Source organism: Harmonia axyridis, chromosome 6, assembly GCF_914767665.1.
Source record: "Harmonia axyridis chromosome 6, icHarAxyr1.1, whole genome shotgun sequence".
NCBI classification, from domain to species: Eukaryota; Metazoa; Arthropoda; class Insecta; order Coleoptera; family Coccinellidae; genus Harmonia; species Harmonia axyridis.
The window spans coordinates 15395625-15422769 of record NC_059506.1 but is presented as its reverse complement, the minus strand read 5'-3'; the positions used below and the strand labels follow the sequence as shown (position 1 = coordinate 15422769).

At 31.6% G+C, this 27145-nt stretch overlaps 1 protein-coding gene and 2 long non-coding RNA genes across 5 annotated transcripts in view; 2 read left to right on the top strand and 1 right to left on the bottom strand.

The window, feature by feature from the left end:
• Nucleotides 1-27145, top strand: part of LOC123682000 (neurotrimin-like) — a 910163-nt gene that overhangs the window by 765457 nt on the left and 117561 nt on the right. For all 3 annotated transcript variants that reach the window (XM_045620378.1, XM_045620380.1, XM_045620379.1), the window contains one exon: nt 10088-10216. In XM_045620378.1, coding sequence (XP_045476334.1) covers nt 10088-10216 — 129 coding nt within the window. The remainder of the gene's footprint in view (nt 1-10087; nt 10217-27145) is intronic.
• LOC123682011 lies at nt 7593-8662 on the bottom strand. The gene is made up of 2 exons (XR_006747757.1): nt 7737-8662; nt 7593-7674 (listed from the first exon to the last, which is right to left on the bottom strand). It is a non-coding gene; the product is annotated as an uncharacterized LOC123682011 (long non-coding RNA).
• Nucleotides 9678-9932, top strand: LOC123682009. Its single transcript, XR_006747755.1, has 2 exons — nt 9678-9788; nt 9851-9932. It is a non-coding gene; the product is annotated as an uncharacterized LOC123682009 (long non-coding RNA).

Sequence of the window (27145 nt, the reverse complement as noted above, 5' to 3'; positions counted from 1 at the left end):
TGGGAACATAAAGTGACCCACTCAAAAAGGATTTGAAATATCATCCAATTCATGTTAACATTGTGTAGTTCTCAAAAAGACTTCGTTGCGAAGTCGCTCGATGGTAAACTTTTTAACTACTAATTTACCACTTTCTATGGGGATGGCATTATGGTTATTTATTAATATCCTCAAATTATTATCACTGCATCTTCGTATTGTTGTTAACAAAGCAATGTCGCAAAATAAATATGTTTAGAACAAGTATGCGTAATCGCAATGAAGATATCTATCAATGTGCAATTTGAGACTTCGCGAAACTGCCAAGTGATGTAACGTGTTTGCTGGGATGGCAGCTTTATCGTAAGCTGACATGGTTAATCGTGAATAACTTTATGATGCAGATACAAATCGACTAACATGTCGATGGTGTTATGTTCACAAATACCTAAACTTATTGTGTGACATCTACGTTATATTTATTTCTACTACCACTTATCGTTACAGCCATCTATTGCAAAACGGCGCGCCGTTGCCGCGGCGGAAGCAAAGTTGTACGCCTTATATAAATATTCATATGAATATCTAAATATAAATATTTTTGAGAGGTTAGGCTTGATATCGGTGTAATATGGGATTTGGTCCCATAGAAAAACTCGAAGCCCAAAATGGCGAACCCCCTCAAAATTTAAGGCTAGGACCGCCCTTGATTTGTCGTCATGAAAAGTTATTTGCATCAAATATTTTCATGTGAGCAAGGGCGAAACGGTATATTCTAGGAAAAAAATCATATAGAATTCCAACCTAGAATCAGCATAGTATACCGAGTGAATCGTCTGAAATCAGCTAACGATACAAGGTTTCGGAAAAAAAGCTTTTATTTTCTAGCCGGATACCCAGTGAAGGATCTACCGGCATAGTGACGGGGTCCAAGGGGCGGAGCCCCTTCGGCGAGCAGAGCGAGTAAGCTACAAATAAATTTCGTCAAATATTTGATGCCGGCTATTGAATGATCTATTCCCGAAACCTACTTTTTGAACCTTGGTTTCAAAGTTCTTATTAATGTCAATTATTAAGATCTCAATCTCAACAACTGATGAATAATTTAATTGGCAAATGAAGGATTCGACAGGTGACTGGTTTTGTGGAATAGAGCCACCAAAGCAATTTCATTAAATTCGCGAAGTATCGTTTATGCTTGTGAACTGTTATAGGATTATATTATATTATATTATTATATTATTCTGTTAACGTTTACACAAACCAGTCACTACACCGATACGGGAAGACAGAGTTTTTGCTGAGGTTTTCATCTGTTCTCTTGTATCATACGTTGAAATGTATGATGCCCCGTTACATTTCCTCTGCTAATACTGAGATTCATCGACACATATGCTTGATTGTTTAAAATTAATATTTTGTATTGCTTTTTTCAAAAGAATATATATATATATATATATATATATCATATATATATATATATATATTTTTTTTTTCTTCACCTTCATACTTCACTTCATATATATATATATATATATATATATATATATATATATATATATATATATATATATATATATATATATATATATATATATATATATATATATATATATATAGGGTGATCTATATATATAGGGTGATCTATATGTGAGATATATATAAGGTGATCTTGTGGACCACGAGAATTGTGAGGAGTTTCCTCACTAGCAATTGAGTGTTGCCTTGTTCTGTGAGGAACTGGCAACCTCGAAGCCTTACCCTACAACGGTGATTAAAAAAAAAAAATATATATATATATTGTTATGGAATGGTATTATCAACTTATAAAATCAATGAGAATACATTACCAGACTCTATCCTTCGGAAACTACAGCAAATTCATCAAATAGATAATAAATTTTAACTTGATATGATCCAATAATTTTAAAGAAAAGTAGAGTAACTTTATTCATTTATTCCATTCACTTGCACATTATAAAAGTAGCATAAATCCAATATTTCTAAAGTACTATATCAATATTCATTCAAAACATCTCAGGACCTGAAACAAAATGAAAAGATTAATAAAATTCAAGTTCAATTTGATAAAATCAACAAAAGATATTCAACTCAAGTATCAGGAACCATTTATATATCATGTAAATAATGTTAAAAGAGTCAAAAGACTGAACATTCAATTTTCATTCAAAATGATAAAAAATAATCATTTATTTTATATGTCCTATGTTAATTTTCATGAAATAGCTTGTGATCTAGTGAATTACATCTAGATGCAATCTCAAAAATGTAATATTAGCTGAAATTCCTAATAAAATTGTAAAAAATGGATAGGGATAGGATATCGAATGATAAATCAGGGATTCCAAAGTAATTAATGTCTCAAACATACAGAAATGTATATATTTCATTAGATTATAGTATAATTTAAAAATATGTAGTAGATTTTAGGAGTTATAGATTGAAATCTTTGAATATTAGGCCAAAGAAAGTGAATATTAGAAAAATTTCCAAATTGTATATAGAATATTTGAAAATTTTGTAACTTCGAATCGACCGAATGCAACATATGTGGTACCAAAAGATGCGGAAAAAAATGAAGAAATTAACTAGATCAAGATTGAAGAAGGAAAACTTACCTCAAAAGAGAAAATTGCGAAAGCATCATATTTGGAAAATTTTTTGACATCCAAGGCAATCTTGATTTCAAGAAAAAATTGAAAATCTATATAAAGCCCAGCCGAATGACAGCTATTCAGTCAGTAAAAAACCATTGTTGAGAGCACGTCACCTGACTCAAGAAATTTACCTGAAATAATTGATAAACGAAAGAATTTATTTACGAAAATTTGCAAGATATTAAAATTGTTAAATACGTACCTGAAAATCATTGTGAGAAGAAGTGGAAAATTATTTAATCAATTTCAAGAAGAAATTTCCTGGATTCAAGCAAGTTGAAGCAATATCAAATGGAAAATGGATTCAAAACAATGCAACTGAATTAATACGAATCAAGGTTATAATCCATTCGAGGTTAGGAGCATAGAAGACGATACCATACCATAACATAGAACACTGATGAGGTCGATGAAGATTTAAATACGTAAATATAAGATTAGATTAATATAAATTTAGTTATTAGATAAGAATTTCTTTATAGTTAGTGAATTTTGAAAATATTAATTAAATTAAAAAAAAATATAATTGAATTTGAATGAACCCTCCTGAGATAAATATAGTCGGCGCAAAATTATAAAAGATATAGTATCAAATTTAGTTATTGGATCGAATCAATTTAAATCAAATCAATAACAACATAATCTCAACTTGAATATATACGATCCATAACAATTGTCGCCCAACGCGTGGCTTATATTAATTCAATTACAGCATGATTATATTAATTCAATTACAGCATGATTATATTAATTCAATTACAGCATTATTTTAAAAAAATTTCAAATTAATACATAATTGTTGGAATCATATCATTGATTATTCAATAAAAAATGGAAACAAGAAGTAAAACGAAAATTGGAGAAAAGGGGGATGATGAAGAAAATGCAAGAGGAAATATGGAAATAAATGAAGAAAATAGAAAAGAACTGAATTTCTTGGATATAATGACTGCAATTAAGAATTTAGAAGAAAATATGAGTAAAAAATTTGAAGATCGTTCAAAAAAATTGGAAGATCAATTGAAAAATTTGGAAGATCAGTCGAAAATATTGGATGAAAATTTTAAAGAATTTAAAGAAGAATTGACAGATAATATAACTGAAATGGATAAAAAACTTGTGAATAGTTTAATGGCAGTCAATGATATGTTTAATGCCAGAATAAATCAAGTTGAAGAAGAATTTACTTCAAAATTACAAGAGAAAAGCAAAATATGTAAAAAGAATTTAGAAATTAGTGAAAATAGAATCAAGACAGAATTTCACAATATTATAGAAAGGAACCTGAGTCTTATACAGAATGATATGGAAAAACAACTAGAGCAACTAGAAAACAATAAAATTGAGATGTATAAAAATGCCCAAATTCAAAATGAGAAAATTGAAGAGCAGAATGAAAAATTAAAAAAAATTCTTAGTAATGAAAATTGTACATCTGGAATTATTAATCTTGGAGACAATAAAATGAATTTCAATGGAAAGATAAAAAAACAACACCCAGTGCCTTTCATGAAATTTTTAGAAAATAGACAAAAATATTTCACATCATTCATAACATTTAAAGAATATATCAGGAGTCAATTAACTGAAGAAGCACTGCTATGGATAAATAATAAGGATGTTGAATTGAACGATTTCGAAACTTTCAAAACAAAATATGTCATCAGAAGAAAAAGAAAAGTGTTTAAAAGTAGATGATATTTATATTAAAAAATTGGGTGAAATGGAATTGTATGTAATTGGTGGAGGATTGGCAAGAGAAATTTTGAGAACATTGCATGAAGAAAATGGGCATTCAGGAAGTAGAAAAATATGGATGATTTTCCGTGAAAATTATATAACAAAAAAAGATTATAGTTTAAGCAAAGACGTAACAAGAAAATGTGAAATATGTCAACTAAATAAAACCAAAAATTATATTAATTATAATCAAGCAAGAAATATTTATGCCGAAGAAAAATTGGACATGATTGCTATTGATTTTATAGGAGAACTAATAATTACAGAAAGAGGAAATAAGTTTATTTTAATAATTGTAGACATATTCTCAAAATATATTAAATTATATCCATGTCAAAACACAAAAGTGGTCACAATAAAAGAGAAAATTGACCAATTTATAGAAGACATAGGACATCCAAAAAATTGTATATTAGACAATGCGACTTATTTTCAAAACAAACGTTTCCAGGAATACTGTAACAAAAATAATATAAAACTAAATTATATCAGCATCCGACATCCTCAAGCAAATCCAGCAGAAAGATACATACAGGAAGTTATTAAGTTCCTAAGGGTACTCGTTAATGGAGAACATGATGAATGGGATATAAAATTGAACAAAGTGGAATTTTTTTTGAACACAATACCTAATACAGTTACAGAAGAAACACCATTATATTTAATGAAACAAGAAAATCCAGAGAGACATTGGAATAGTCCAGAAAGGACAAATTATGAAAAGATTAGGGAAGAAGTGAGAGAAAAATTACTTAAAAAAGGTGAAAAATATATTAAAAGGATGGAGAATAAGAAAATAAGGAAACATGTGAAGTTTAAAAAAGGAGATTTGGTTATTGTACGATCCCACAGGGTAACAGACAAGCGGAATAAGATTTGTGCGAAATTAAAAACTCCATTCGAGGGACCATATATAATAGATAATGAGAATGGTTTGAACAGTTATGTATTAAAAGAATTAGAAACAGAAAGAATAAGAGGAATTTTTCATATTAATGATTTATATGAATTCATCCAGACAACGAATGAAAGTTAATTTAAATTTCAATCAAATTTCAAAATTTTGGAGAAATTTTAATATTTTAAATTTTATATTGAAAATAAAAATTATCAAATATTAAATTTGGGGAATTGTTATGGAATGGTATTATCAACTTATAAAATCAATGAGAATACATTACCAGACTCTATCCTTCGGAAACTACAGCAAATTCATCAAATAGATAATAAATTTTAACTTGATATGATCCAATAATTTTAAAGAAAAGTAGAGTAACTTTATTCATTTATTCCATTCACTTGCACATTATAAAAGTAGCATAAATCCAATATTTCTAAAGTACTATATCAATATTCATTCAAAACATCTCAGGACCTGAAACAAAATGAAAAGATTAATAAAATTCAAGTTCAATTTGATAAAATCAACAAAAGATATTCAACTCAAGTATCAGGAACCATTTATATATCATGTAAATAATGTTAAAAGAGTCAAAAGACTGAACATTCAATTTTCATTCAAAATGATAAAAAATAATCATTTATTTTATATGTCCTATGTTAATTTTCATGAAATAGCTTGTGATCTAGTGAATTACATCTAGATGCAATCTCAAAAATGTAATATTAGCTGAAATTCCTAATAAAATTGTAAAAAATGGATAGGGATAGGATATCGAATGATAAATCAGGGATTCCAAAGTAATTAATGTCTCAAACATACAGAAATGTATATATTTCATTAGATTATAGTATAATTTAAAAATATGTAGTAGATTTTAGGAGTTATAGATTGAAATCTTTGAATATTAGGCCAAAGAAAGTGAATATTAGAAAAATTTCCAAATTGTATATAGAATATTTGAAAATTTTGTAACTTCGAATCGACCGAATGCAACATATGTGGTACCAAAAGATGCGGAAAAAAATGAAGAAATTAACTAGATCAAGATTGAAGAAGGAAAACTTACCTCAAAAGAGAAAATTGCGAAAGCATCATATTTGGAAAATTTTTTGACATCCAAGGCAATCTTGATTTCAAGAAAAAATTGAAAATCTATATAAAGCCCAGCCGAATGACAGCTATTCAGTCAGTAAAAAACCATTGTTGAGAGCACGTCACCTGACTCAAGAAATTTACCTGAAATAATTGATAAACGAAAGAATTTATTTACGAAAATTTGCAAGATATTAAAATTGTTAAATACGTACCTGAAAATCATTGTGAGAAGAAGTGGAAAATTATTTAATCAATTTCAAGAAGAAATTTCCTGGATTCAAGCAAGTTGAAGCAATATCAAATGGAAAATGGATTCAAAACAATGCAACTGAATTAATACGAATCAAGGTTATAATCCATTCGAGGTTAGGAGCATAGAAGACGATACCATACCATAACATAGAACACTGATGAGGTCGATGAAGATTTAAATACGTAAATATAAGATTAGATTAATATAAATTTAGTTATTAGATAAGAATTTCTTTATAGTTAGTGAATTTTGAAAATATTAATTAAATTAAAAAAATATATAATTGAATTTGAATGAACCCTCCTGAGATATATATAGTCGGCGCAAAATTATAAAAGATATAGTATCAAATTTAGTTATTGGATCGAATCAATTTAAATCAAATCAATAACAACATAATCTCAACTTGAATATATACGATCCATAACAATATATATATATATATATATATATATATATATATATATATATATATATATATATATATATATATATATATATAACTTAGATGCAGTAATGGTCGTGATTTATACAGAATGATTTCTAAGGGAATCGACCAAGTTTTACACTAAAAAAATACTCTGTTGTCTCAAAGTGACAACTGGGTATCTTATGTCGATAAAGGACCTTTATCGACATAAGATACCCAGTTGTCACTTTGAGATTCCTGAAATATTTTTATTTTTGTTAGATTTATGAATTACTTAATGATTAGTTTATATTTGTTGACACCTTAACCTCGATTTCAAAGCCCTGAGGATGGATTGAATAAAATCCGAAAGCTCGGCAAAGAAAACAGAGTATTTTTTTAGTGTAAAACTTGGTCGATTCCCTTAGAAATCATTCTGTATATATATATATATATATATATATATATATATATATATATATATATATATATATATATATATATATATAATATATACTATATAAGGGATATCGATCAGCAATTAACGAGATATATTTACTCTTTATTCATGTAAAGCCTAGCTTTCGAAGCTTATTTTGCTTCTTCCTCAGGGCAACTGTAAAATACAACAAAACACATCATCAACAATAAAACAAAAAACAGAGTACAACAACTTACTGAATGCGAGGTTAATCTCTAAGTCTAAGAAATGTACAAAATCAGACACAAGCATCAAACAGGGTAATATCAAATGATTATCAATTAAGAAACGCAATATCATAGCAAGCATTATAACCGGTCATCTACATAAAGGTAAAAATAATATTTGTGCGACAGACAACATAAGAAAGCTATATAAAACAACGAAAAACTTTTTGAGAACTAATGATCACCTTGTAGTTCTCGACAGTGACAAAGGTTCAGTGACTGTACTTATGGATAGGGCGGATTATCTTCAGAAGATGTACTCAATTGTTGACACTGACGATTTCAAAAAGATTTCTAGAGACCCAACGACCACTATCCAGAATAAAACCAACAAGATCATATCCACACTTGTAAACCAAAATATACTAAGTAAAGAAGCTGCAAGATCAATGAAATCATATAATTCAGTGAGCCCTAGAATGTACGGAAATCCCAAAATACATAAAGAAAATATCCCAATGCGACCAATCGTATCTGATGTACAGGGTCCCACATGTAAATTTTCAAATTATATTGCACAAATCCTAACAGAAGCCTATGACCAGGATAATACATATTATGTAAAAGATTCGTTTGACTTTTCCAGTAAGATTAACAATTTTGAATTACCCCCAGATTATGTGGTGATATCACTTGACGTAGTCAACCTATTTGGCAACATATCAAAGGAGTTGGTACTGAGAGCAATGGAATTCCATTGGAACAAGATTGAGGCAGTCTGCAACATATCAAAAGAATACTTCAAGGAGATTATCACCTTCCTCCTAGAATCAGGTTACTTCATGTTCGATGGCAGTTTCTATTTGCAGATGTTTGGGTGCATTATGGGATCCAGACTTAGCCCGATTTTGTCGTTGTATGTGATGGACTATGTGCTCGACTCCTGTATACCTAGATTAACATTCACACTTGCATTTATAAAAAAATATGTAGACGACCTAATAATATCCCTACCATCAACGGGAACTGAGGAGATATTGCAAGTTTTCAACAGCTTCGACCCTAAATTAAAGTTCACGATTGAAACAGAAGATTGTTACAACTCTGTTCCGTTCTTAGATACCAAGGTATGCCGAGTGGATAATAAAGTAAAATTAAATTGGTATAGAAAGACGACTTCTGCAGGAAAGTTTATACATTTTTTATCTGACCATCCAATGAGCATAAAATTAAATTTCATTAAAGAACAAAAAAACAGGATTTATAAAATCTGTGATCCAACATTCAGAGATGGAAGCATGAAAAGACTGTTTGATCTTTTAGTTGAGAATGCCTATCCTAAAACAATGTTGAAAAAACTTCTATATTCTACTTCAATGTTGCCTTCGACTGAAAGTCAAACACAACCTGATATGGTGGGAGAAACAGAAGTTGTGAAATATAGAAGCATCCCTAACATCCCTTACCTTACCTACAAAATTAAGAATTGTTTTAAAGATTATAATAAAAAAGTGAAAATAGTAGCACAGTGCAAAAAGAAAGTGGCAAATTTATATTCAAAACTGAAGGACCCTATACCAAAAGAAATAAAATCGAATGTGGTGTACGAACTGGAATGTACTGACTGTCATGAAACCTACGTAAGTCAAACCTCTCAGTGGCTTAGAAATCGCATGAACTTACATAAAAGTGATATTAGAACAAATAACCTGAGATGTGCATTATCTGTTCATGCTAATAAGTACTCACACAGTGTTGATTTTAATAACGTAAAAATTTTAGATGTAAATGTAAATTATAAAAAAAGATGTATACTAGAAATGATCCACATACAAACTCAAAAAAGTAAAATTAACAAAAAAACGGACACGCAGAGATTAAGTCCAATATATGCATATCTCATAGAATTTTCTAACAGACCATTTTTCGATGGTCCAGTTGATGAATGACATTTAACCTAACTTTATTTATTGCGTATTATGATATTGCGTTTCTTAATTGATAATCATTTGATATTACCCTGTTTGATGCTTGTGTCTGATTTTGTACATTTCTTAGACTTAGAGATTAACCTCGCATTCAGTAAGTTGTTGTACTCTGTTTTTTGTTTTATTGTTGATGATGTGTTTTGTTGTATTTTACAGTTGCCCTGAGGAAGAAGCAAAATAAGCTTCGAAAGCTAGGCTTTACATGAATAAAGAGTAAATATATCTCGTTAATTGCTGATCGATATCCCTTATATAGTATATATTATCATTTTCAACGATCATTATCTTGAACATTATATATATATATATATATATATATATATATATATATATATATTATATTATATTATATTATTAGTCGAAGTTTCAGTACATTTTAATTTCTATTTACAGTTATTGAATGGGAAGGCGAAAATCTCGAGCTGACTCAAATTTCGAGGCTAGATATGGGAGCATATTTGTGTATTGCTAGCAATAGTATTCCCCCTAGTGTAAGCAAGAGGATGAAAGTTAGTGTTGATTGTAAGTATAAATAATGATATTTGTCTATTGCTCTTTCCCACCTTATATCACACTACACTGGTCGATAAGTCCGTAGGCTCATATTTGTACGTAGCCTTATGCTAGATACTGCACTCGAGTAGTAGACAACTCGCAAAGTGTTCGCATAATGGGGATCGGTCTCGAAATTCTTTGTATTGAGCCGAAGTGCTGTAAATAGTTTTTTCAGGTTTATGACCGGAAGCAGGTCTCACATGTGGATGGGATTTGATTTTTTTACTTGAGTTCTTGCGTGAATGTTGAAAGCGAATCGAGGTCCATTTCATTGAATGGACTTCGATTCGCTTGCTGCATCTAAATTTGATACCAAACCAAAACTTTATTATTATATCTACGTAAATAAAAAAAAGGGTCGAATAGTGGAGAATTTTCTCTACAAAAGGAATTGTTTGGTGAACAGTTCATAAACTATTATCAAGAAAATCAATCTGCAAACGTTCCTCAATTTTTCGCCTCGAATTTTTACTCACCCAGTATTAATATTCACTCTTCGATATTGTAAAAAGTTCTGAACATAATTCCATACTTTTTCATTATCGATGTTTTCTCATCTGAACTTATGAATTTCCTTTTCATTTACTACTTTTTCAATCTGAAAAATACTCACACTTTATATCACAAGAACTATAAATTTGGTCGATTGAACTATCTTAATATTTTGGGTATGATTTCTGTAAGATTGTACAAAAGTTCAATATAAATAAATATATATACTATATTGAACTTTCGTACAATCTGGCAGAAATCATACCCAAAATATTAAGATAGATCAATCGACCAAATTTATAGTTCTTGTGATATTAAGTGTGAGTATTTATATTTATTTATTTTTATAAAAAATTTTTATATTCATAAAAATATATATATATATATATATATATATCAACAATTTTAATTCCCAATATACAACAATAGTTATAAGTATGATAAGGGGATAAGGGGATTATAACACTTATCAATTTTATCATACTTATAACTATATATATATATATATATATATATATAGATATATATATATATATATATATATATATATATTTTTATGAATATAAAAATTTTTTATAAAAATGAATAAATATAAATACTCACACTTAATATTTTAACAATTTTAATTCCCAATATACAACAATAGTTATAAGTATGATAAGGGGTGTGGGAAAATTGATAAGTGTTATAATTTCACTCTTCTTTATTTCATTTAGTCGACGTTTCGATCCCGATGGGGACCTTCTTCAGGACTCTACAATAGCAATAGAAAACAGTCAAAAACATGGCAATCACAAAACATGTAAAAATAGTACATACCGAAATACAGAGTTGTAAAGATCTTATTTGAACACAAATCAATAGCTCTCAAGAAAGCAATGAACAAGAACATCAACAAATTTAGCGAAAAAAGATCTGATATTTCGTTAGCACAAGAGTAGAAATCAATTATCATATGTAAATAAGGTAAACAGAATAATCAACAAAATGAGAGGTTGTCAAAAATGTTGTCAACCAGACTTGCCACAGAATACACGCACATGACAAATGAAACATAGAATAGCATTAAATCACACTTGGTCGCAGTAATTCACTCTCACCGTACTCAGAACAAATGCGATTATTGAAAGACTCCATGAACCGAATCCAATCCCCTCTCACAGAAATAGTCCGGAACATAGATTTCACTATTACGTTATCCCGACTGTAGAACTTGTGGAAATATTCATTCCATTTGATCCATCCAATTCACTGCCACCAAACTGGTCATAATGAATCAAATAAGTATAGATGGAGCTAATATTGTTTACATCCCTTCTGTAATTCATAGAACAAGTGTGGCGTTTAATATGGTACATCTCTAAGAAACATCTTTTCTTTCCACTAACTGCACATTCAAGAATTTTGGTGGAATCATAATCCATTGGGTGATCTTTGTCCCGGGTATGGTCTGCTAGGGCACAAATCTTATTTGGATTCTTGATGTCGCTCTTGTGTTGAGCAATCCTTCTCTTCAAAAGCTGAGATGTCTGACCAATATACACCTCACTACATATTGAACATGGAATACAATACACCACACCACTCATATTATCAACAGTCATCCTATCTTTCACTCGACTGTATAGTCTGTCAATTTTAAAATAAGATTTCGGAATCAATTTAATTTGTGTGGTCTTTAGGAGGTTAATTAATGCATTAGTCATACCATTTATTAGGGGAATAGAAGAGTAAAGAATTCTATCTACGTTCTCAGTGTCCACAGTGGTGGATGCGCCCCTATCTCCATTCGTTGGCTGTCTCGAACGAGTGGTATTGTATATCAATCTGGACAACAACCTCTTTGGGTATCCATTCTCTAGCATCAATTGTAACAATAACCTCAGATTCTGCTGCCTTAGACTTGGATGGGCAACTTTTTCGATGCGATTCTTCAATCCTAAAATCATGTTTACCTTTTGTCCATGTGGATGATTGGAAAAATAGTGTAAGTATCTCCCTGAACTTGTTGGCTTTCGGTACCAATCCAGAATCAGCCTATTTTCCGGTGTTCGAATCACCCTTGTATCCAGGAATGGGACACCACTCGCTGTTTCTTCCTCCAACGTAAACTGTATACTTTCATGTTCACTGTTAAACCTGTTTAGAACGAAAGCAACCTGGTCTTTAGGTACAGCACATATTAGATCATCAACAACCTCTCATTTTGTTGATTATTCTGTTTACCTTATTTACATATGATAATTGATTTCTACTCTTGTGCTAACGAAATATCAGATCTTTTTTCGCTAAATTTGTTGATGTTCTTGTTCATTGCTTTCTTGAGAGCTATTGATTTGTGTTCAAATAAGATCTTTACAACTCTGTATTTCGGTATGTACTATTTTTACATGTTTTGTGATTGCCATGTTTTTGACTGTTTTCTATTGCTATTGTAGAGTCCTGAAGAAGGTCCCCATCGGGATCGAAACGTCGACTAAATGAAATAAAGAAGAGTGAAATTATAACACTTATCAATTTTCCCACACCCCTTATCATACTTATAACTATTGTTGTATATTGGGAATTAAAATTGTTGATATTTAAGCATGGGGTTTTATGCAGAAGTAAGAAACAACTATGGAAGAGTAGCATATGAGGCGTTGAAGTCATGGTCTTCGTACAATATGAAACTGGCATCTTATAGAAACCGAAGAGTGTTCCTTTTGGAATGCAAAAGACAGGGTTTACTTCCCAAACATATTTCCAGCAATATGAATCATTTGTTCAGCTCAGCAAGTGATTCAGGTTCGTCCAGACAGGTTCAAGCTATGTTGGAGAAATCAAGGCGTCTCGTTCTTCAATTTGAGATCACTGTGACTGTGACCAGGATAGGAAGAATGGAGTGTGAGTCTTCCAGGTTGTGGCAGATCTTGGAGGGGTTGCTTCCACCAGAGATGCTAATTCGTTTTGAATCTTACCAGTCCAGAAGGTACAGAAGAGAATTTGCTGCTATCAAGGAGAGAAATCTGATGAAGGTGAGAGCTCTATCGGATGAACTTCTAAAGAGAGTAGAACCACAAGAGGGGTGGGTTAGGAATGTTAGTTCTGTGATTATACCAGATAGAATATTGAAATTCCTAGCACTGGGCCCCAGTTTCGGCATTGATATTCCTTTGAAGGAGGTTTCCATGTCGGGACTGTTGGCAGATGTAGAGAGCATTATAGACCTTAATGATAGACTGTCAGATGAGGGGAAGAACATCAAACGTTCCCAAGCTGCTAATATTATAACCAACTACATCAAACCTGGAAAAAGGACTAATAATGTTTTCCAGAGAGAATTTTACCACTGTAAGAGGTACCTAAGTCAACATCAAGAATTGCTTGTGTTACGGGCTGATAAAGGCAATGTTACGGTATTGATGGATAAGGATCAGTACATAGAGCTCTCCAACACAATTTTGCTCAATGAACAACATTACCAACTTCTTCCTAACAGAGATCCAACCATTACAATACAAGGTAAATGTAATGCATTGATTAAGCGATGGGTCAGTGGGGGCCACATAACACAAGTACAAGGTAAATTACTGTACATTTATAATTCAGTTCCCGCTAGATTCTACGGTTTACCAAAAATCCACAAACCCATTCTTGCGTTGAGACCAATAATATCATCTGTCAACACCCCCACTTCCAAACTGTCAGTTTTTGTTTCAGACATCCTGTCTAAATATCTTTCTTCCACCAGAAGTAGATATTTTATTGAAGATTCCTTTGCTTTTGCCCAATGTGTGAATGGTTTCCAGTTACCTGTTGATTATGTCCTGATCAGCCTGGACGTTGTATCTCTTTTCACCAACATTCCTGTAGAGTTGGCAGTCTCAGCTGTTGAGAACAAGTGGGATACTATCAAAAACCACACTAGTCTACCAAAAGAAGAATTCATATATGCCATTAAGTTCCTGTTTTCTTCTAACTATTTTCTTTTTAATGGTAGGTTCTTCAAACAGGTGCTCGGTTCCCCTATGGGTTCCAACTTCAGTCCGTCCATTGCTGAAGTAGTAATGGATTTCCTTCTGGACTGCATTCTTGTTAGCATTCCTGTTCACATTCCTTTCATCAAGAAATATGTTGATGATCTAATATGTGCTGTACCTAAAGACCAGGTTGCTTTCGTTCTAAACAGGTTTAACAGTGAACATGAAAGTATACAGTTTACGTTGGAGGAAGAAACAGCGAGTGGTGTCCCATTCCTGGATACAAGGGTGATTCGAACACCGGAAAATAGGCTGATTCTGGATTGGTACCGAAAGCCAACAAGTTCAGGGAGATACTTACACTATTTTTCCAATCATCCACATGGACAAAAGGTAAACATGATTTTAGGATTGAAGAATCGCATCGAAAAAGTTGCCCATCCAAGTCTAAGGCAGCAGAATCTGAGGTTATTGTTACAATTGATGCTAGAGAATGGATACCCAAAGAGGTTGTTGTCCAGATTGATATACAATACCACTCGTTCGAGACAGCCAACGAATGGAGATAGGGGCGCATCCACCACTGTGGACACTGAGAACGTAGATAGAATTCTTTACTCTTCTATTCCCCTAATAAATGGTATGACTAATGCATTAATTAACCTCCTAAAGACCACACAAATTAAATTGATTCCGAAATCTTATTTTAAAATTGACAGACTATACAGTCGAGTGAAAGATAGGATGACTGTTGATAATATGAGTGGTGTGGTGTATTGTATTCCATGTTCAATATGTAGTGAGGTGTATATTGGTCAGACATCTCAGCTTTTGAAGAGAAGGATTGCTCAACACAAGAGCGACATCAAGAATCCAAATAAGATTTGTGCCCTAGCAGACCATACCCGGGACAAAGATCACCCAATGGATTATGATTCCACCAAAATTCTTGAATGTGCAGTTAGTGGAAAGAAAAGATGTTTCTTAGAGATGTACCATATTAAACGCCACACTTGTTCTATGAATTACAGAAGGGATGTAAACAATATTAGCTCCATCTATACTTATTTGATTCATTATGACCAGTTTGGATGGATCAAATGGAATGAATATTTCCACAAGTTCTACAGTCGGGATAACGTAATAGTGAAATCTATGTTCCGGACTATTTCTGTGAGAGGGGATTGGATTCGGTTCATGGAGTCTTTCAATAATCGCATTTGTTCTGAGTACGGTGAGAGTGAATTACTGCGACCAAGTGTGATTTAATGCTATTCTATGTTTCATTTGTCATGTGCGTGTATTCTGTGGCAAGTCTGGTTGACAACATTTTTGACAACCTCTCATTTTGTTGATTATTCTGTTTACCTTATTTACATATGATAATTGATTTCTACTCTTGTGCTAACGAAATATCAGATCTTTTTTCGCTAAATTTGTTGATGTTCTTGTTCATTGCTTTCTTGAGAGCTATTGATTTGTGTTCAAATAAGATCTTTACAACTCTGTATTTCGGTATGTACTATTTTTACATGTTTTGTGATTGCCATGTTTTTGACTGTTTTCTATTGCTATTGTAGAGTCCTGAAGAAGGTCCCCATCGGGATCGAAACGTCGACTAAATGAAATAAAGAAGAGTGAAATTATAACACTTATCAATTTTCCCACACCCCTTATCATACTTATAACTATACATATATATATATAGAAGAAAAAATTATATATATATATATATATATATATATATAGAAGAAAAAATTGTCAAATATCATGACCTCGCTTTTGAGCTGAAGGAAATAAACCATCTTACCTCAACAACAATTCTTCCTCTCATCATCACCACCAATGGACTTGTTGAAAAGCATCTGGCGGAAAACACGGAAAGGCTGGGACTTGACGAAAAACTGATTGAAAAAGCGCAGAAGGAGGTCATCTTATGGACCACCCGAATAGTCCGAAGTTTCCTGACCACCAGCTGATAAATGTCTTGATCCGACCGATCCGGCATTATCGACAGCCAAACCCTATTAAGGTGATAAAAAAAAAAAAAAAAAAAAAAAAAAAAAAAAAAAAATATATATATATATATATATATATATATATATATATATCAATAGTATTTCCTTTATTTGGAAGTGTCAGGTTTTTAATGAACTTGTTTATTTCATATAAAAAAATATATAATTATTACGTTTCGGAGAGACTCTCCTTCTTCAGTAAAAATGATATTCATCTAATAGTTTCAAAAATACTAACAATAGAGCCAAAACGAAAACAGAGAGAAATATGGGAGATGATACACAACAAATTAAAAATAAACAAAAACAATAAATTATATTCACTTGATGTAGTATCTCTATACACAAATATCCCTATTGAGCTAGTGAAAGAAACGATAAAAGAAAGATGGCACCAACTAACATTACACACAGAAATACCTGAAAATGAATTCACAGAAACAACTCAACTCAGCTATTTTCAATATAGAGATGAATTCTACAAACAAATGAAGGGAGTAGCCATGGGAACCCCAATATCAAGTGTGATTGCCCAAAGTGTAATGGAACACATAGAACAAAAAATCATGGAAAAGTACAACAACAAAGCCTTTTTCAGGAGATATGTTGATGATTGTCTCTTAATAACCACACCAACAATAATGAAACACACTTTACGAGACTTCAACAATGCTCATACATTATTACAATTTACGATCGAACAGGAAAAAGACAAAACATTAGACTTCTTGGACATGACACTCATCAACAAAGACAACAAAATACTAACAAAATGGAAAAATAAAAAACAAAACTCCGACCGCATCTTGGACTATAATTCCAACCATCACACCGAACAAATACGAGGCACAATAATTGGATACATTGACAGAGCCCTCAAACTTACATCACCGGAATTGAGACCAAAACTTATAAAAGTATTGAAAGACCGACTTATTAAGAACAACTACCCTACAAAGATGACTACACCACTAATAAACCAAAGAATACATAGACTGTACAACACGATAATAACTGAGGAAAAGAAAGAACAGAAAACACGAATACCAATTCCCTACACCAAAAACTTATCACATAAAATAACAAAGATATTAAAATCCCACAACATCAAATTAGTCCATAAACCTCAAAATCAAATAAAGGAGATTTTCACTAAATTAAAAACTTCAACACCTAAATCTAAGAAGTCTAATCTAGTTTACAGTATTCCGTGCAAAAACTGTGACAAGCAATACATTGGACAAACATCACAGAGATTACACGACAGACTCAACGCTCATTAATACACAAAAAACGCAACAACGGCACTAAACAAACATAAAAAGACAAAAAAACACGAATTCGACTATGACGAGACAAAAATACTAACAATAGAGCCAAAACGAAAACAGAGAGAAATATGGGAGATGATACACATACAATCTAACTTGGAAAAAACAGTTAATGATAGACAAGACGTAAAACAACTCAGTCAATTTTATGTACCACTCCTTAAAAAACCGACACAACAAAAAGAAGAAGACAAGACCTAAAACGTGACACATACCAGGTAAGACTGACTTTGACATTCACGTTCCAATATTGTGAATTGACGAGAAATTGAAGGTGGGATACATTTTATTTTAATTAACTTATTTTATGAAGTAAATTATTGTGTATACTATTTTGAATGTTTGTGTTTTTTTGCTGGCTCAATTTTAATTATTTTTATATTGTAAACTATTAGATGAATATCATTTTCACTGAAGAAGGAGAGTCTCTCCGAAACGTAATAATTATATATTTTTTTATATGAAATAAACAAGTTCATTAAAAACCTGACACTTCCAAATAAAGGAAATACTATTGATATATATATATATATATATATATATATATATATATATATATATATATATATATATATATTGAACTATCTTAATATTTTGGGTATGATTTCTGTAAGATTGTACAAAAGTTCAATATAAATAAATATATATACTATATTGAAGCAGGTAATTACCATGATCATAATATATATATCATATATATATATATATATATATATATATATATATATATATATATATATGATATATATATTATGATCATGGTAATTACCTGCTTCAATATAGTATATATATTCATTTATATTGAACTTTTGTATATATATATATATATATATATATATATATATATATATATATATATATATATATATATATATATATATATATATATATATATATATATATATATATATATATATATATATATATCAACAATTTTAATTCCCAATATACAACAATAGTTATAAGTATGATAAGGGGTGTGGGAAAATTGATAAGTGTTATAATTTCACTCTTCTTTATTTCATTTAGTCGACGTTTCGATCCCGATGGGGACCTTCTTCAGGACTCTACAATAGCAATAGAAAACAGTCAAAAACATGGCAATCACAAAACATGTAAAAATAGTACATACCGAAATACAGAGTTGTAAAGATCTTATTTGAACACAAATCAATAGCTCTCAAGAAAGCAATGAACAAGAACATCAACAAATTCAGCGAAAAAAGATCTGATATTTCGTTAGCACAAGAGTAGAAATCAATTATCATATGTATATAAGGTAAACAGAATAATCAACAAAATGAGAGGTTGTCAAAAATGTTGTCAACCAGACTTGCCACAGAATACACGCACATGACAAATGAAACATAGAATAGCATTAAATCACACTTGGTCGCAGTTATTCACTCTCACCGAACTCAGAACAAATGCGATTATTGAAAGACTCCATGAACCGAATCCAATCCCCTCTCACAGAAATAGTCCGGAACACAGAATTCATTATTACGTTATTCCGACTGTAGAACTTGTGGAAATATTCATTCCATTTGATCCATCCAATTCACTGCCACCAAACTGGTCATAATGAATCAAATAAGTATAGATGGAGCTAATATTGTTTACATCCCTTCTGTAATTCATAGAACAAGTGTGGCGTTTAATATGGTACATCTCTAAGAAACATCTTTTTTTTCCACTAACTGCACATTCAAGAATTCTGGTGGAATCATAATTCATTGGGTGATCTTTCTCTCGGGTATGCTCTGCTAGGGCACAAATCTTATTTGGATTCTTGATGTCGCTTTTGTGTTGAGCAATCCTTCTCTTCAAAAGCTGAGATGTCTGACCAATATACACCTCACTACATATTGAACATGGAATACAATATACCACACCACTCATATTATCAACAGTCATCCTGTCTTTCACTCGACTGTATAGTCTGTCAATTTTAAAATAAGATTTCGGAATCAATTTAATTTGTGTCGTCTTTAGGAGATTAATTAATGCATTAGTCATACCATTTATTAGGGGAATAGATGAGTAAAGAATTCTATCTACGTTCTCAGTGTCCACAGTGGTGGATGCGCCCCTCTCTCCATTCGTTGGCTGTCTCGAAGGAGTGGTATTGTATATTAATCTGGACAACAACCTCTCTGGGTATCCATTCTCTAGCATCAATTGTAACAATAACCTCAGATTCTGCTGCCTTAGACTTGGATGGGCAACTTTTTCGATGCGATTCTTCAAACCTAAAATCATGTTTACCTTTTGTCCATGTGGATGATTGGAAAAATAGTGTAAGAATCTCCCTGAACTTGTTGGCTTTCGGTACCAATCCAGAATCAGCCTATTTTCCAGAGTTCGAATCACCCTTGTATCCAGGAATGGGACACCACTCGCTGTTTCTTCCTCCAACGTAAACTGTATACTTTCATGTTCACTGTTGAACCTGTTTAGAACGAAAGCAACCTGGTCTTTAGGTACAGCACATATTAGATCATCAACATATTTCTTGATGAAAGGAATGTGAAAAGGAGTGCTATTAAGAATGCAGTCCAGAAGGAAATCCATTACTACTTCAGCAATGGACGGACTGAAGTTGGAACCCATAGGGGAACCGAGCACCTGTTTGAAGAACCTACCATTAAAAAGAAAATAGTTAGAAGAAAACAGGAACTTAATGGCATGGATGAATTCTTCTTTTGGTAGACTAGTGTGGTTTTTGATAGTATCCCACTTGTTCTCAACAGCTGAGACTGCCAACTCTACAGGAATGTTGGTGAAAAGAGATACAACGTCCAGGCTGATCAGGACATAATCAACAGGTAACTGGAAACCATTTACACATTGGGCAAAAGCAAAGGAATCTTCAATAAAATATCTACTTCTGGTGGAAGAAAGATATTTAGACAGGATGTCTGAAACAAAAACTGACAGTTTGGAAGTGGGGGTGTTGACAGATGATATTATTGGTCTCAAGGCAAGAATGGGTTTGTGGATCTTTGGTAAACCGTAGAATCTAGCGGGAACTGAATTATAAATGTACAGTAATTTACCTTGTACTTGTGTTATGTGGCCCCCACTGACCCATCGCTTAATCAATGCATTACATTTACCTTGTATTGTAATGGTTGGATCTCTGTTAGGAAGAAGTTGGTAATATTGTTCATTGAGCAAAATTGTGTTGGAGAGCTCTGTGTACTGATCCCTATCCATCAATACCGTAACATTGCCTTTATCAGCCCGTAACACAAGCAATTCTTGATGTTGACTTAGGTACCTCTTACAGTGGTAAAATTCTCTCTGGAAAACATTATCGAAACGTCGACTAAATGAAATAAAGAAGAGTGAAATTATAACACTTATCAATTTTCCCACACCCCTTATCATACTTATAACTATATATATATATATATATATATATATATATATATATATATATATATCAACAATTTTAATTCCCAATATACAACAATAGTTATAAGTTAGATAAGGGGTGTGGGAAAATTGATAAGTGTTATAATGTCACTCTTCTTTATTTCATTTAGTCGACGTTTCGATCCCGATGGGGACCTTCTTCAGGACTCTACAATAGCAATAAAAAACAGTCAAAATAAGGCAATCACAAAACATGTAAAAATAGTACATACCGAAATACAGAGTTGTAAAGATCTTATTTGAACACAAATCAATAGCTCTCAAGAAAGCAACTAACAAGAACATCAACAACTTCAGCGAAAAAAGATCTGATACTTCGTTAGTAAAGGAGTAGAAATCAACTATAATAAGTAAATAAGGTAAACAGAATAATCATCAAAATGAGAGTTGATGCTAGAGAATGGATACCCAAAAAGGTTATTGTCCAGATTGATTTATAATACCACTCCTTCGACAAGGCCAACGAATGGAGAGAGGAGCGCATCCACCACTGTGGACACTGAGAACACGGGTAGAATTCTTTACTTGTCTATTCCCCTAATTAATGGTATGACAAACGCATTAATTAACCTCTTAAAGACCACAGAAACTATGCTGATTCAGAAATCTTATTTTAAAATTGACAGATTATATAGTCGAGTGAAAGATAGGATGACTGTTGATAACATGAGTGGTGTGGTATATTGTATTCCTTGTTCAATATGCAGTGAGGTGTACATTGGTCAGACGTCTCAGCTTCTGAAGAGAAGGATTGCTCAACACAAAAGCGACATCAAGAATTCAAGTAAGATTTGTGCCCTAGCAGACCATACCCGGGACAAAGATCATCCAATGAATTATGATTCCACCAAAATCCTAGAAATTGAAGTTAGTGGAAGAAAAAGATGTTTCTTAGAGATGTATCATATTAAACGTCAAACCTGTTCGATGAACTACAGAAGGGATGTAAATAATATCAGCTCCATCTATTCTTATTTGATTCATTATGACCGGTTCTGTGGGAGAGAATTGGAAGGATCACATACAGAAAGAATTTCAACAAGTTCAGCAGTCGTAGGGATAACGTGAAAATGAATTCTGTGTTCTAGGCCATTTCTGTGAGAGGGGATTGGTTTCGGTTCATGGAATCTTTCAAAAAAGTCGCATTTGTTCTGAGTTCAGTGAGAGTGAATTACTGCGACCAATGTGATTTAATGCTACTCTATGTTTCATCTGTCATGTGCGTGTATTCTGTGGCAAGTCTGGTTGACAACATTTTTGACAACCTCTCATTTTGATGATTATTCTGTTTACCTTATTTACTTATTATAGTTGATTTCTACTCCTTTACTAACGAAGTATCAGATCTTTTTTCGCTGAAGTTGTTGATGTTCTTGTTAGTTGCTTTCTTGAGAGCTATTGATTTGTGTTCAAATAAGATCTTTACAACTCTGTATTTCGGTATGTACTATTTTTACATGTTTTGTGATTGCCTTATTTTGACTGTTTTTTATTGCTATTGTAGAGTCCTGAAGAAGGTCCCCATCGGGATCGAAACGTCGACTAAATGAAATAAAGAAGAGTGACATTATAACACTTATCAATTTTCCCACACCCCTTATCTAACTTATATATATATATATATATATATATATATATATATATATATATATATATATATATATATATATATATATATATATATATATATAAACACTATGCTTCAGGGAATAGAGGCTTAATTGTGATAGGAAAAAAAAAAGTGGTACTCTTTTTTCTAAACCAAGCTTTCGCAATACTTTATTGCTTCTTCAGGGTGTCTAAAATAAACAGATACAAAACATTAATACATTTACGTAAATTAAAATCATCTCGTAAATTACCGAAATTGAGGTTATACAATGAACAATTGAAATTGGTGCAATCATTAAATGGCAAAATCCTTCTACTTCAAAATACAATTTAGTATGTCTAATTAATTTTAACTTAAAAAGTACTATGGCAATCTTGTCTCAACTTATATTTTTTTACTGGGTCGTATTTTTTTGACGGAATGTCATCTGTCCTTATGTCTAATCACTCATCGAGTGGGCCGTCATAGAATTCAGTTTCTTTTTCTAACAGATAGCTGTATATATTACTTAATTTTTTAGTATCAGATTTTTTATTTATGGAGTTTTCTCTTTCATTTATTTGGATCATTTCGTGGATAAGTCTTTTATGTTTTCAGTTTTTAAAATTTCTACGTTTTCAAAGTCAATTTGATGGTCTAGGTTATGCGCATGTGTCGCCAATGCACATCTATCCTTACCGCTTCTAATGTCTGATTTGTGTAGATTTATTCTGTTTTTCACCCATTGGGAAGTTTGGCCAACATAAATACCGTGACAATCTTGACAACTTAGTTGATACACAACATTACTTTTCAATGTCTTCTGTATAGGGTCCTTGAGTATGGTGTATAATGATTTAACGGTTTTTTGGTTGTAAGTTGTTACTAACACTTCCTCATCTCTAAAAATGGATTTGATCTTTGATGTCAGCCCCTTGATATCTGGAAAAGAGGCATAAAGTTTATTTGTTGGTTCATTTCTCACTTGATTTTGTTGGTTCGATTCAGTTGTTTCATTTGAAGCATATATCAATTTATTCATCATTGATGTTGGATATCCATTCTGTCTTAAAATATCGAATAATCTCTTTAATCCATCTTGTCTGTAGCTTTCATGGCATATTTTGTTTATTCTCTCTTTCATTTCTTTTATAAAATTTATTTTGATATTTATTTTATGATTTGATAGGTAATTTATAAATTTATTTGATGAAGTGGTTTTTCTGTACCAATTTAATTTTACAATATTCTCATGTCTGTGTACCTTGGTATCCAGGAATGGAACTCCTTGATCATTGTCTTCCTTCTCGATTGTGAACTGTAAATCTTTGTTGTAGGCGTTTAAGTACTCAAGAGTTTGTTCGATTTGATCTTCAGGTATTGCTGCAATTATGTCATCTACAAATTTTTTTAAGAATGGTACATTGAAATTTAATCTTCTTGTGCACTCATCCAGTAGATCATCCATAACATATAAAGACAAAATCGGGCTCAATTTGGACCCCATAGCACAGCCAAAAATCTGTTGATAAAATTTTCCTCGAAAAGTGCAATAATTATTTTCCAGGATATATTGAATTATTTCCAAGAACAGATCTTTATCCATCTTTGCATGATATTGAATTGTTTCCCACTTTTTTTCCAAAATTCTAATGATGTTGTTTTTATCTAGGTTTCCGAATAGATTCACAACATCAAATGACACTATTTTATGATTATTAGGTAGTTGAAAATTATTTATTTGTGCTGCGAAATCGAATGTATCTTTAATATAGTAATCATTATCTGTATTGTATGCTGACTTTAAGATGTCTGCCATAAGTTTCGACAGATTTGTCATGGGACTATTTACATTGGATATTATTGGTCTTAATGGGTTTTCTGGCTTATGCACTTTTGGGTTTCCATATATTCTAGGACAGGTGGAATTGTATGTTTTGAGTTTTTTAGCTTGTTGTTCTGTAATGTGCCAAACTTCCCAATGGGTGAAAAACAGAATAAATCTACACAGATCAGACATTAGAAGCGGTAAGGATAGATGTGCATTGGCGACACATGCGCATAACCTAGACCATCAAATTGACTTTGAAAACGTAGAAATTTTAAAAACTGAAAACAATTATCATAAAAGACTTATCCACGAAATGATCCAAATAAATGAAAGAGAAAACTCCATAAATAAAAAATCTGATACTAAAAAATTAAGTGATATATACAGCTATGTGTTAGAAAAAGAAACTGAATTCTATGACGGCCCACTCGATGAGTGATTAGACATAAGGACAGATGACATTCCGTCAAAAAAATACGACCCAGTAAAAAAATATAAGTTGAGACAAGATTGCCATAGTAGTTTTTAAGTTAAAATTAATTAGACATACTAAATTGTATTTTGAAGTAGAAGGATTTTGCCATTGAATGATTGCACCAATTTCAATTGTTCATTGTATAACCTCAATTTCGGTAATTTACGAGATGATTTTAATTTACGTAAATGTATTAATGTTTTGTATCTGTTTATTTTAGACACCCTCAAGAAGCAATAAAGTATTGCGAAAGCTTGGTTTAGAAAAAAGAGTACCACTTTTTTTTTTCCTATCACAATTGAGCCTCTATTCCCTGAAGCATAGTGTTTATAGTTAAAAAGGCTCTTATCTCAGATTACAATAGTAAAAATGGGATTTTATGAAGATATTAGTGACAGATATGGACTTGAAACAACAAGACAATTGAAGATATGGAGTAATATTAACAACAAATTGGCGTCAACACGAAACAGGAGGATATTCTTGCTTGAATGCAAGAGACGAGCAGTTATACCGAAACATATTATGGGTAACTTGAAGAATGTAATGGGATTATTTGAATTCAGTAATGGAAAACTGAACAGAAGATTAAAAGAATTCAATGACAGAACAATTAGACACATACTGAATTTAGAGATAAGTCAGGTAAATTATAAAATAACCAAACTAGAAGTCAAGAAAGAGAACATCCTAGTTGATTTAGAACACCTACCAAATAGAATAATTATGGAATATAGTCGTAGAATGCACATAATCTATAATAGGAATTTTCATAATATTAAAACAACAAATTTGAAAAAGAATAATGATCTGTGTATGAGAAAGCAAAATCCAGTAGAAATACAAGAGAGATGGATAAAGAATCTCACAAACAAACCCCTTCCAACAACAGTAAAAAATATTTTGTCACTTGGGTCTAAATTCAGTGTACCAACAACAGAAAAAGATATCAAAATAGATAATCTTATTGCAGACTTAGAATATGCCCTACTTGCAGTGCCTGAAAACAGAAGAGATGTACTCAGAGCAAGGGCGACAAATATGATTACTAATTTCACCCACGAAAACAACAAATCAGATACATTCATTCAAAAATGGTACAAGGACACAAAAAAATTTTTAAAAGACAATGATGATATTATAGTATTAGATAGTGATAAAGGAGGAGTGACAGTAATAATGAAAAAAACTGAATATGAAAGTAAAATACAAGTCCTACTTGATTTGAAAGATTTTAGGAAATTACCCAGGGATCCAACAAATAGTATACAACAAAAATACAATAAATTCGTATCAAAAATGCATGACAAAGGGTACATTACAGAACAACAAGCTAAAAAACTCAAAACATACAATTCCACCTGTCCTAGAATATATGGAAACCCAAAAGTGCATAAGCCAGAAAACCCATTAAGACCAATAATATCCAATGTAAATAGTCCCATGACAAATCTGTCGAAACTTATGGCAGACATCTTAAAGTCAGCATACAATACAGATAATGATTACTATATTAAAGATACATTCGATTTCGCAGCACAAATAAATAATTTTCAACTACCTAATAATCATAAAATAGTGTCATTTGATGTTGTGAATCTATTCGGAAACCTAGATAAAAACAACATCATTAGAATTTTGGAAAAAAAGTGGGAAACAATTCAATATCATGCAAAGATGGATAAAGATCTGTTCTTGGAAATAATTCAATATATCCTGGAAAATAATTATTGCACTTTTCGAGGAAAATTTTAT